Source organism: Telmatherina bonti, assembly GCF_933228915.1.
Source record: "Telmatherina bonti genome assembly, chromosome: 3".
NCBI lineage: Eukaryota > Metazoa > Chordata > Actinopteri > Atheriniformes > Telmatherinidae > Telmatherina > Telmatherina bonti.
In genome coordinates this window covers 5,905,394-5,918,923 of record NC_136621.1, presented here as the reverse complement: position 1 = coordinate 5,918,923, position 13,530 = coordinate 5,905,394, and the positions used below count along the sequence as shown (strand labels likewise).

The following is a 13,530-nucleotide window of genomic DNA, read 5'->3' as shown; positions in this document are numbered from 1 at the left end:
CTATCCGGTACTATCAGGTACTATCCGGTACTATCCGGTACTATCAGGTACTATCCGGTACTATCAGGTACTATCCGGTACTATCAGGTACTATCAGGTACTATCCGGTACTATCAGGTACTATCAGGTACTATCAGGTACTATCCGGTACTATCAGGTACTATCCGGTACTATCCGGTACTATCAGGTACTATCAGGTACTATCAGGTACTATCAGGTACTATCAGGTACTATCCGGTACTATCAGGTACTATCCGGTACTATCCGGTACTATCAGGTACTATCCGGTACTATCAGGTACTATCAGGTACTATCAGGTACTATCCGGTACTATCAGGTACTATCCGGTACTATCCGGTACTATCAGGTACTATCAGGTACTATCAGGTACTATCCGGTACTATCAGGTACTATCCGGTACTATCAGGTACTATCAGGTACTATCCGGTACTATCCGGTACTATCAGGTACTATCCGGTACTATCAGGTACTATCAGGTACTATCCGGTACTATCAGGTACTATCCGGTACTATCCGGTACTATCAGGTACTATCCGGTACTATCAGGTACTATCAGGTACTATCCGGTACTATCCGGTACTATCAGGTACTATCCGGTACTATCAGGTACTATCAGGTACTATCCGGTACTATCCGGTACTATCAGGTACTATCCAGGTGCTGTCAGGTACTATCAGGTACTATCCAGGTGCTGTCAGGTACTATCCAGGTGCTGTCAGGTACTATCCAGGTGCTGTCAGGTACTATCCAGGTACTATCAGGTACTATCCGGTACTATCAGGTACTATCAGGTACTATCCGGTACTATCAGGTACTATCCAGGTGCTGTCAGGTACTATCCAGGTGCTGTCAGGTACTATCCAGGTGCTATCAGGTACTATCCGGTACTATCAGGTACTATCCAGGTGCTGTCAGGTACTATCAGGTACTATCCAGGTACTATCAGGTACTATCCGGTACTATCAGGTACTATCCGGTACTATCCGGTACTATCCGGTACTATCAGGTACTATCCGGTACTATCAGGTACTATCCGGTACTATCAGGTACTATCCAGGTGCTGTCAGGTACTATCCAGGTGCTGTCAGGTACTATCCAGGTACTATCAGGTACTATCCGGTACTATCAGGTACTATCAGGTACTATCCGGTACTATCAGGTACTATCAGGTACTATCCGGTACTATCAGGTACTATCAGGTACTATCAGGTACTATCCGGTACTATCAGGTACTATCCAGGTGCTGTCAGGTACTATCCAGGTGCTGTCAGGTACTATCCGGTACTATCAGGTACTATCCAGGTGCTGTCAGGTACTATCAGGTACTATCCAGGTGCTATCAGGTACTATCCGGTACTATCAGGTACTATCCAGGTGCTGTCAGGTACTATCAGGTACTATCCAGGTACAGAAGGAGAGAAGGGGAAGATGTTAGCTGACATGTACCGCTGCAGATGAATCTTAGGAAAGACATTTCCGTTTGTCTGCTGGTTTCAGTTTTTGGGCTGATAATCAAACAGGAGTTCCTACAATCATAAAACTAAGGCTTCATGTTGTTCACATGTGCAGCAATAAATATGGTTATAATACACAGTAAGTAATGAAATAACTAAGTTCTGTAACAAAAAAAGTCAGTTCCATAAAAATATTTTCAGTACTGGGACTAAAAGAACCACTGTGAGTTTTTACAGAAAAAGTTCCAGAAATGTTTTATAAGATGAACGATCACGTCAAACTCTCTGATGGTGTGTGTTGTTTAAACCATACCAAATCTGCTGACCTCATCCGTCCATTCAGTGCAGACTACGGACAACAGAGACGTTTTCTTATTCCACAAAGACAAACTAACAAACTTGGCTTCAAATGTTGTTGACACGCTTTGTTGGAGAGAAGTGGGAGGAGACGCGATGTTCAGAGGACAGAATAGATGGAGAAAACAAACAGGACATGAAAGAGTGGGAGTGCTTTGTGGAAAACATAAGTCCATCCATCCATTAAATCCAACACATTTGTGATGTTGTCTTTAAATTAAAGGTAAAACGTGTCGGCAGCATTTAGGGACAACAACCAGCACCTTTTTTCTCCCACTCCGACGTGGGAACACGTCAGTTTGTTGTCTTACTACTGCATCTCATTTTGTCTTTAAATAACTTTCATATGGAGAAAAGTTTGTTACAAATTCAGCGAGAACTTTTTTTCTTCTTGTCGAGGCAACAAGAACAAAATGGCGTCGTTTTGTTCCCGCCTGTCTTTGTGGACAACGTGCTGCTTGTTCTCGATGCATCAGCTGAGCAGAAATGTCTTCTTGTGGGACTTTTGAGACGTATTGTGTGACTGGTCGGACGGTTGAGGTGGGCGTGGTTAAAGGGGTCCTATGATGGTATTTGGAGTTTTCTGAGCTTTCTACAGTGTTGCAGTGTTGAATCCTCATCAGACATGTGGACGACACTGTTTTTTATCACCTAAACGCATGTTTGAGTTTGAGTTTGAGTTCCAGCACTCTCTCCGTTCGGTTTCCATGGCAACAGAAAACGAGTGGTTTTAGAGTTTTTTCTACTTGGAAATCCTTGTGACGTCCCGGGGGATAAGGTTCGGTGATTGGTTACCTTCTACTGGTTAACAAGGGCATGTACAAATACATCAGGCGGGTGGAAAACGTGGGATAAAGTTATTTCCAACGATGGCTGGTGAGTTTACCAAAGAGAGACATCCTGCTGCATTCGTTGCTGTGGGTTGCTGTTTTCCACTTCGTTTTCAGGCTCTGATTCAGGTTCCAACATGTAGGGCTGGATGCTATGTGTTGACATTGTATTTTGTTTTTTTATTGAGTTCATATGAGCCTAATCCTTCTGTTTATGAGACGTTACAATGACGGCGAAAGCAGGTGCGGTGTAGCGAGGTGGCGGGAGGCGGGGCTTAATGTGGAAAAGTCTCAATCCACTCGTTTTGCCCGCAGGCTGATCTGACAGCCTACGGAGAGGGTCGGTCTGAAGTAAATAAAGCCATTTGTGGCAATAACTCAATCAATCCCAGCCCTTCTGGGCTCAGAAATTAAAATAAATTAGCCTGAAATGCACAGAATAGTTCCACTTTAAGATGAAGGGAAAGTTGCCGCGTCTATGATTTCTCTGATGCAGATTGAACGTTTTAATTAAAGCTGATCCAGCTGGTGAGAAAGTACGGGAATGTATAAAACCTGTGGTGTTTAAAGACACAGATCCTGTCACTTCCACGCATCTGCCCTGCCAGGTTCAATGTTTCCAAACGCTGCGTTGAAACCTGATGAGCATCTCACGCTCCGTAACAGCAGCTGGCGTGTGAGTAGAGTTGTTTATTATCTGTCGCTCAGACCATTTCGGTGGACGGACTTCCGTCTCACCGAAGTGCCTGCATCATCCTCCTCTGACCCGATGTGCCAACACACAAAGTCGTGCACATCATGTGGATGAGCACACTCCCACCAGGGGGCTGGGAGTGTGTGTCGGGTCACACGCAGCTTGGGTGGACAGAAAAGCGGGTTTCAGAGACCTGCCTTCCATTCCACAACAACACTGACCTGCTGTAGCCTTTACTTCCAGATGTTCAGCATCCTGAGCCGCTATTGGCTGAGACTGCAGCTGCATCTCTCAACCAATAATCTCTGGAGCGGCACCCAGCTGATTGGTTCGTAATGTGTTAAACTGAGAGCAAAGCTGCGTTTCTTTCACACCACTGGTACATGAATGCAGCGGGATGATAGCCTGGAAAAGCAACTCACACACAACTAGTGGACTACCTCTCTCTCTTTTCTGCTTATCTGTTCATACTAAGGCCTGCTGAGAGCCGAGTGACATTTTCCGCCACTGGTTGTTGCGTTCTGTCCTCCGTCATGGTAGCGTGATGCTGTTAGTTGTATCCTTCATGCAGTGCGGACATGGGGACTTGGTAGAGTTTGATCCGTTGTGACGCCACAATGTGGAGCCTTATGCTGATTTTCTTTGTTCACCTCAATAAAACCGGAACTTGGTTTTTAAGACATCATTTAAAGAAATATTTCACCTAATTTGAGCTCCATAGTTTGTGATCATTTACAGGCATTGATGCTTTATGTTTTAGAAGCAGAACTTGTGGCTTCAGAGGGATGAACTGAAGCTCAGCTCTCCAAGCGTCATGTCCAAGTTGTTTTCAGATGTTTGGCAGTGGGACAGAGGGACAGACTGGCTTTGTTTATCAGCAACGTGTTTTAACATCGCTTAGTTTGTGAAACGAGGTATGGAGGATGGAAGGAAGTCAGGAAGGGGTGTCCCTCCCCCACTCATCAATTGTTGCTTATATTCTTTAACTTGACCCCAGTGGACCTCTGAGGTCAGCCATCTGTCTCCTGCTCCACCCTGCTCCACCCTGCTCCACCCTGCTTCACCCCCCCCCCCACAAAGCCTCATCTGCCTCTGCGGTGATGCTAACGGTGGTTTGGTGTACATGTGCTGCAGACATCACTGAACAGACTAAAACTATTCTGAATGAACAGAGAAGATTTCTGCCTGACATGTTCAGTCTGCAACGTGTGCAGAGCCTCTGACTGGATTCGTCTTCACATGTTCATGCTCTTCTTACTTAAGTCCGTTCACTGTGTCACTGTTACAAATGATTTATGAAATGCTGGAGGAGCTTCGGTGGGCAGAAACTATCGATTGATTGATCTGAATCCATGCAAAGCCCCAGCAGAGAGAAGGTGCAGCGTGGAATACAGGGAGGAATGACGACACACACTCATTTCATTTTTACAGTTTTACACACACAATGTGGCAACACACTCATTACATCTGGGAACCACAATGTGTGTCGTGGTCATCGCTTCTGAGAGAAATAATGCTTATTCCCAATGTACAGCCATTCCCAGTCATTCCCAGTCTGAGACGAGGCCTGGCTTCAGGTGCAGGTTATCTGCAGCCACATCTCAGTGGGCTCATTTGATTGGTTATTGGTCATCACATGACATCAGAAGTCAGAAAAATGTGGAGGTGGAAGGTGGTGTTGAAGTAGGAGGTGGTGTTGAAGTAGGAGGTGGTGTCAGTGGGAGGTGGTGTCAGTGGGAGGTGGTGTCAGTGGGAGGTGGTGTCAGTAGGAGGTGGTGTCAGTGGGAGGTGGTGTCAGTAGGAGGTGGTGTCAGTGGGAGGTGGTGTTGAAGTGGGAGGTGGTGTTGAAGTAGGAGGTGGTGTCAGTAGGAGGTGGTGTCAGTGGGAGGTGGTGTCAGTGGGAGGTGGTGTCAGTGGGAGGTGGTGTCAGTAGGAGGTGGTGTCAGTGGGAGGTGGTGTCAGTGGGAGGTGGTGTCAGTGGGAGGTGGTGTTGAAGTAGGAGGTGGTGTCAGTAGGAGGTGGTGTCAGTAGGAGGTGGTGTCAGTGGGAGGTGGTGTCAGTGGGAGGTGGTGTCAGTGGGAGGTGGTGTCAGTAGGAGGTGGTGTCAGTGGGAGGTGGTGTTGAAGTGGGAGGTGGTGTTGAAGTAGGAGGTGGTGTCAGTGGGAGGTGGTGTCAGTGGGAGGTGGTGTCAGTGGAAGGTGGTGTTGAAGTAGGAGGTGGTGTCAGTGGGAGGTGGTGTCAGTGGGAGGTGGTGTTGAAGTGGGAGGTGGTGTCAGTGGAAGTGGTGTCAGTGGGAGGTGGTGTCAGTGGGAGGTGGTGTCAGTGGAAGTGGTGTCAGTGGGAGGTGGTGTTGAAGTGGGAGGTGGTGTCAGTGGGAGGTGGTATTGAAGTAGGAGGTGGTGTCAGTGGGAGGTGGTGTCAGTGGAAGTGGTGTCAGTGGGAGGTGGTGTCAGTGGGAGGTGGTGTCAGTGGAAGTGGTGTCAGTGGGAGGTGGTGTTGAAGTGGGAGGTGGTGTCAGTGGGAGGTGGTATTGAAGTAGGAGGTGGTGTCAGTGGGAGGTGGTGTCAGTGGGAGGTGGTGTTGAAGTGGGAGGTGGTGTCAGTAGGAGGTGGTGTCAGTGGGAGGTGGTATTGAAGTAGGAGGTGGTGTCAGTGGGAGGTGGTGTCAGTAGGAGGTGGTGTTGAAGTAGGACGTGGTGTCAGTGGGAGGTGGTGTCAGTGGGAGGTGGTGTCAGTGGAAGTGGTGTCAGTGGGAGGTGGTGTTGAAGTGGGAGGTGGTGTTGAAGTGGGAGGTGGTGTCAGTGGGAGGTGGTATTGAAGTAGGAGGTGGTGTCAGTGGGAGGTGGTGTCAGTAGGAGGTGGTGTTGAAGTAGGAGGTGGTGTCAGTGGGAGGTGGTGTCAGTGGGAGGTGGTGTTGAAGTGGGAGGTGGTGTCAGTGGGAGGTGGTGTTGAAGTGGGAGGTGGTGTCAGTGGGAGGTGGTATTGAAGTAGGAGGTGGTGTCAGTAGGAGGTGGTGTCAGTGGGAGGTGGTATTGAAGTAGGAGGTGGTGTCAGTGGGAGGTGGTGTCAGTAGGAGGTGGTGTTGAAGTAGGACGTGGTGTCAGTGGGAGGTGGTGTCAGTGGGAGGTGGTGTTGAAGTAGGAGGTGGTGTCAGTGGGAGGTGGTGTTGAAGTAGGAGGTGGTGTCAGTGGGAGGTGGTGTCAGTAGGAGGTGGTGTTGAAGTAGGAGGTGGTGTCAGTGGAAGTGGTGTCAGTGGGAGGTGGTGTCAGTGGAAGTGGTGTCAGTGGGAGGTGGTGTCAGTGGGAGGTGGTGTCAGTGGAAGTGGTGTCAGTAGGAGGTGGTGTCAGTGGGAGGTGGTATTGAAGTAGGAGGTGGTGTCAGTGGGAGGTGGTGTCAGTAGGAGGTGGTGTTGAAGTAGGAGGTGGTGTCAGTGGGAGGTGGTGTCAGTGGGAGGTGGTGTTGAAGTGGGAGGTGGTGTTGAAGTGGGAGGTGGTGTCAGTGGGAGGTGGTGTTGAAGTGGGAGGTGGTGTCAGTGGGAGGTGGTGTTGAAGTGGGAGGTGGTGTCAGTGGGAGGTGGTATTGAAGTAGGAGGTGGTGTCAGTGGGAGGTGGTGTCAGTGGGAGGTGGTATTGAAGTAGGAGGTGGTGTCAGTGGGAGGTGGTGTCAGTAGGAGGTGGTGTTGAAGTAGGACGTGGTGTCAGTGGGAGGTGGTGTCAGTGGGAGGTGGTGTTGAAGTAGGAGGTGGTGTCAGTGGGAGGTGGTGTTGAAGTAGGAGGTGGTGTCAGTGGGAGGTGGTGTCAGTGGGAGGTGGTGTCAGTGGGAGGTGGTGTTGAAGTGGGAGGTGGTGTCAGTGGGAGGTGGTGTTGAAGTGGGAGGTGGTGTCAGTGGGAGGTGGTGTTGAAGTGGGAGGTGGTGTCAGTGGGAGGTGGTATTGAAGTAGGAGGTGGTGTCAGTGGGAGGTGGTGTCAGTGGGAGGTGGTATTGAAGTAGGAGGTGGTGTCAGTAGGAGGTGGTGTTGAAGTAGGACGTGGTGTCAGTGGGAGGTGGTGTTGAAGTAGGAGGTGGTGTCAGTGGGAGGTGGTGTTGAAGTAGGAGGTGGTGTCAGTGGGAGGTGGTGTTGAAGTGGGAGGTGGTGTTGAAGTAGGAGGTGGTGTCAGTGGGAGGTGGTGTCAGTAGGAGGTGGTGTTGAAGTAGGAGGTGGTGTCAGTGGAAGTGGTGTCAGTGGGAGGTGGTGTCAGTGGGAGGTGGTGTCAGTGGAAGTGGTGTCAGTGGGAGGTGGTGTCAGTGGAAGTGGTGTCAGTGGGAGGTGGTGTTGAAGTAGGAGGTGGTGTTGAAGTAGGAGGTGGTGTTGAAGTAGGAGGTGGTGTCAGTGGAAGTGGTGTCAGTAGGAGGTGGTGTCAGTAGGAGGTGGTGTCAGTGGAAGTGGTGTCAGTAGGAGGTGGTGTTGAAGTAGGAGGTGGTGTCAGTGGAAGTGGTGTCAGTAGGAGGTGGTGTCAGTGGAAGTGGTGTCAGTAGGAGGTGGTGTCAGTGGAAGTGGTGTCAGTAGGAGGTGGTGTCAGTAGGAGGTGGTGTCAGTGGAAGTGGTGTCAGTAGGAGGTGGTGTCAGTAGGAGGTGGTGTCAGTGGAAGTGGTGTCAGTAGGAGGTGGTGTCAGTGGAAGTGGTGTCAGTGGGAGGTGGTGTCAGTGGAAGTGGTGTCAGTAGGAGGTGGTGTCAGTGGAAGTGGTGTCAGTAGGAGGTGGTGTCAGTGGAAGTGGTGTCAGTGGAAGTTGTGTCAGTGGGAGGTGGTGTCAGTGGAAGTTGTGTCAGTGGGAGGTGGTGTTGAAGTAGGAGGTGGTGTCAGTGGAAGTGGTGTCAGTAGGAGGTGGTGTCAGTGGAAGTTGTGTCAGTAGGAGGTGGTGTCAGTAGGAGGTGGTGTCAGTGGAAGTGGTGTCAGTAGGAGGTGGTGTCAGTGGAAGTTGTGTCAGTGGGAGGTGGTGTCAGTGGAAGTGGTGTCAGTAGGAGGTGGTGTCAGTAGGAGGTGGTGTCAGTGGAAGTTGTGTCAGTGGAAGTTGTGTCAGTGGGAGGTGGTGTCAGTGGAAGTTGTGTCAGTGGAAGTTGTGTCAGTGGGAGGTGGTGTCAGTGGGAGGTGGTGTCAGTGGAAGTGGTGTCAGTGGGAGGTGGTGTCAGTAGGAGGTGGTGTCAGTGGGAGGTGGTGTCAGTGGGAGGTGGTGTCAGTGGAAGTTGTGTCAGTGGAAGTGGTGTCAGTGGGAGGTGGTGTCAGTAGGAGGTGGTGTCAGTGGGAGGTGGTGTCAGTGGGAGGTGGTGTCAGTGGAAGTTGTGTCAGTGGAAGTGGTGTCAGTGGGAGGTGGTGTCAGTGGGAGGTGGTGTGGAGGCGGCGCATCAAATGGGAGAATCTTTGTTCCAAAGCTAAAAATACCCAAAATGTTATTTGATAAATAATTATGAATAATTACATACTAGCAGCGATCGATCTCAGATAAAACCCGGCTCTTTGTGATGCGGTCCACTTCACTGCCGTGACGGACGGGTTTCTGCCGGACCGGCGGCGTGATCCTGGTCCTTCCATCCGTCTCAGACTCGTCATGCTGTCCGCTGGAGAGGAGGAGCTTAAACTGCTCAAAGACCAAAATAATCAATAAGTTCATCAGGAAAATCTGAAGTATTTAATAAATAATTCATATTGATTTGTAACTTTTTATTATTATCTCCCAGAAAAAACAAGGATGTTGCAAAAACCAAAATGAGCTCAAAAATAACTGCGTTCACCTTCGAGTTGCAGAAGAGCCACTTTGTTTAAAACTGAGCGTGTCATGCTGCACGTGGCGTGACGTTTCTGACACGCCACTCATCCTGTGTGTGTGTGTAGGAGCACATTGTGGAAAACGGTGGAGGCAGCCACGTGCTGTCAGAGTGCGAGGACTTCAAACAGGAGCGATCTCGGATCAGCCGGCTGGACAGACAGGCCCAAGACTTCCTCAATGCTGTGTTCTACAGGAAAGGTAAGACTCCTCCTCACTGCTCCCTGTGAAATGTCTCAGAACGTCTGCTTTCCGGGTTTTATTCACCTGAAAGTCAACCTGAAGTTGAAATGACCTGATGATCCTCATCTGGATCCTGTCTGAGTGATGGATTGTCTGCATGCTGGTTATGGAGACTGAAACCAGGTAAACGGCGAAGTTTGGGAGGCCTCAGACACTTCAGGTGTACACCGACATGGAAAGGCTGCAGTCGTGGTTGGAATGGGTGCACCCACTGCAGCCGGCGTTTTCAGATGGTACATGAAGGTTACTACCGTTTGGGAAACAACAGATACACATTTCTGTCTTTCAGAATGATTGATAAACATGCTAACATGTTCTGAATGAAACACAACCACCTGTTGTTTTCACGTCTTGTCAGTATTTACCAAGCGGCAACCGCTGGTGGTTTAAAGTGCCAAAATCTGCAGTTCCCCCTTCATCCACTAGGGACTCCAAAACAGATCAAATCCGCATAGACTCCCATGTTAAAAAGACCAACTTCACAGCAGGAATAAACATGTTTACAGCAGGAATAAACATGTTTACAGCCTGGTACAAAAATCCATTTTTAGGTTTAATAGGTCAGGTTTACCTTCATGACAAATCTGGGGGGAGTGATTTTTTTTCTAACTCGCCCGTTTAAAAGTAATTTTATCTCAAAATTTGGCATAATTAGGGGCAGGTTCTTTTGATTGACAGGTACCCGATCTCCCGCTTCAAGAAGGAGGAACATAGAACAACCGCAGTTTTTAGCTGGTTAACAACGTGACTTAGCTTTAGCCCGCTTACTGCCGTTAGCTGGTTAGCTCCGGTTAGCTTGGTTAGCTCGGTTAGCTCTTAGCTACAGAAAACTTGGAGTTCGATAGATGTCAGTCTAAAACTGATTTTAGTCATTTATTGTGTGTAAATGCAGTCATGTGGGAAATGAAGTTTATGTTTCAGCACTAATAAAAACATCCATCCATCCATCCATCCATCCAACCGTCCATTCATCCATCCATCCAACCTTCCATCCATCCATCTATCCGTTTCCATAGCTGCTTAGTCCAGTTCAGGCTTGCAGGAAACTGGAGTCTATCCCAGCAGTCACTGGGCGGGAAGCAGGTACACCTGGACAGGTCATCAGTCCATCACTGGAATTCACTTTTAGACCAGAGGAAATCATTTCCACATCCTGATCCATAAAACCTGGAATCCGTCTAACATTCCATTTCCTCCGTTCGGACAGAGAAGCATTCCAACAGCAGCAGGTTTTAATCCAAGTTTAACTGGGAATGTCGCGTGTTATATCCTGAGTCTCTGCTGGGAGAACTGGGAGTCAGATGGGAGCAGCCTTTTTATTTTATTTATTCATTTATCTGCAGGAGGAAGGAAACATATTTGTCCAATCGGTGCTCTCCTCTAATCAATCTGGCTTCATTTGGAAGCGCTATATTTAGTCAGACAAACAGTTCTGCAGAAATAATGTGACACACACACACACACACACACACACACACACACACACTCGGAGTCATTCAGCTCGGCATGAGAACATAACCACTGGATAAGAAGTACAACATGCAGCGTGGCGACACCGTTCTCCGAGCCGACAGGTCGGCCTGTTCCACTCGGGACAACTTCCTGTTACAGCGCCCCTCTCTCTCTCTCTCTCTCACTCTCTCTCTCTCTCTCTCTCTCCTCCTGCTGCACTGCATTTTAACCATCGTGTTTCATCCTTCCCCTATAAACCAGTTAATAATAATATTAACAAAATTATTATTATTATTATTATTATTATTATTTATTAATAATAATAATAATAACAATAATATTATTAATAATATTAACAATATTATTATTATTAATAATAATAATAATAATAACAATAAAAATAAAAATTATAATATCAGATATCAGTTACAGGAATTTTAAGCCTATAATAGTGAAGTTTTTCATTCCTCTCTTTCACATCATTTCTGTCATTGGTTTAAACATGTTTGTTTATGTTTCTGGTGTGTGTGTGTGTGTGTGTGTGTGTGTGTGTGTGTGTGTGTGTGTGTGTGTGTGTGTGTGTGTGTGTTTTCCAAATAAGTCATTCACTTGGACTTTTCCTCAGATGTATCTGAACTATTTTATTAGAAATAAACTTTTAGAAGAGCTGGTAATGCGACGCTGTGTGTGTGTGTGTGTGTGTGTGTGTGTGTGTGTGTGTGTGTGTGTGTGTGACAACAACCACATGCACCTTAACTCGGCGAAGTGATCTGTATCGTCAGCTATTGGATTATTTCTGCTCATTTTAAGGATTATATTTGAGGACTAATGTATTATTTGTAGGATTTAGTTTCTGACAGCGACGTGAAATGATCTAAATAATGGAAGTCGTTGGTTTGCAGGAGATCAGAGCAGCTGGATTATGTGGGACAATGTCAGATTAAAGGGACCTTTCACTTTGGCTCAGTGTGAATTAACACTGTTGTTTCTTCACAGCTGCTTCTACTCCGTCTTCTGTCCTCTTTCGTCTGTCCTCTGTCCTCCGTCTCCTGTCCTCCGTCTTCTGTCCTCCGTCTTCTGTCCTCTTTCGTCTGTCCTCCGTCTCCTGTCCTCCGTCTTCTGTCCTCTTTCGTCTGTCCTCTGTCTCCTGTCCTCCGTCTTCTGTCCTCTGTCTTCTGTCCATCCGCCTTCTGTCCTCCGTCTTCTGTCTTCTGTCCATCCGCCTTCTGTCCTCCGTCCTCCGTCTTCTGTCCTCCGTCTTCTGTCCTCTGTCCTCCGTCTTCTGTCATCTGTCCTCCGTCTTCTGTCGTCTGTCCTCCGTCCTCTGTCTCCTGTCCTCCGTCTTCTGTCGTCTGTCCTCCGTCTTCTGTCGTCTGTCCTCTGTCTCCTGTCCTCCGTCTTCTGTCCTCTGTCCTCCGTGTTCTGTCGTCTGTCCTCCGTCCTCCGTCTTCTGTCCATCTGTCTTCTGTCCTCCGTCCTCCGTCTTCTGTCCATCCGTCTTCTGTCCATCCGTCTTCTGTCCTCTTTCGTCTGTCCTCTGTCTTCTGTCCTCTTTCCTCTGTCCTCTGTCTCCTGTCCTCCGTCTTCTGTCCTCTTTCGTCTGTCCTCCGTCCTCCGTCTTCTGTCCTCTGTGCTCCGTCTTCTGTCCTCCGTCTTCTGTCGTCTGTCCTCCGTGCTCCGTCTTCTGTCCATCTGTCTTCTGTCCTCAGTCTTCTGTCCATCCGTCTTGTCTTCTGTCCTCCGTCTTCTGTCCATCCGTCTTCTGTCCTCTTTCGTCTGTCCTCCGTCCTCCGTCTTCTGTCCTCCGTCTTCTGTCGTCTGTCCTCCGTCTTCTGTCGTCTGTCCTCCGTCCTCTGTCTCCTGTCCTCCGTCTTCTGTCGTCTGTCCTCCGTCTTCTGTCGTCTGTCCTCCGTCCTCTGTCTCCTGTCCTCCGTCTTCTGTCCTCCGTCTTCTGTCCTCCGTCTTCTGTCCTCTGTCCTCCGTCTTCTGTCGTCTGTCCTCCGTCCTCCGTCTTCTGTCCATCCGTCTTCTGTCCTCTGTCTTCTCTCCTCTTTCGTCTGTCCTCTGTCTTCTGTCCTCTTTCCTCTGTCTCCTGTCCTCCGTCTTCTGTCCTCTTTCGTCTGTCCTCCGTCCTCCGTCTTCTGTCCTCTGTGCTCCGTCTTCTGTCCTCCGTCTTCTGTCGTCTGTCCTCCGTGCTCCGTCTTCTGTCCATCTGTCTTCTGTCCTCAGTCCTCCGTCTTCTGTCCATCCGTCTTGTCTTCTGTCCTCCGTCTTCTGTCCATCCGTCTTCTGTCCTCCGTCCTCTGTCCTCCGTCTTCTGTCCATCTGTCTTCTGTCCATCCGCCTTCTGTCCTCCGTCCTCTGTCTTCTGTCCTCTGTCTTCTGTCCATCCGCCTTCTGTCCTCTGTCTTCTGTCCTCCGTCTTCTGTCCATCCGCCTTCTGTCCTCCGTCCTCTGTCTTCTGTCCTCTGTCTTCTGTCCATCCGCCTTCTGTCCTCTGTCTTCTGTCCTCCGTCTTCTGTCCATCCGTCTTCTGTCCTCCATCTTCTGTCCTCTGTCTTCTGTCCTCCGTCTTCTGTCCTCTGTCTTCTGTCTTCTGTCCATCCGCCTTCTGTCCTCCGTCCTCCGTCTTCTGTCCATCCGTCTTCTGTCCTCTGTCTTCTGTCCTCCGTCTTCTGTCT

General features: G+C 48.9%; 1 protein-coding gene across 1 annotated transcript in view; it reads left to right on the top strand.

Moving 5' to 3' along the window:
• The window catches only part of lcor (ligand dependent nuclear receptor corepressor), a gene marked incomplete at its 3' end in the record, with an annotated part of 96,131 nt that overhangs the window by 68,008 nt on the left and 14,593 nt on the right, over positions 1–13,530 (top strand). The window contains 1 exon segment of the mRNA XM_079264497.1: positions 9,223–9,355. Coding sequence (XP_079120623.1) covers positions 9,223–9,355 — 133 coding nt within the window.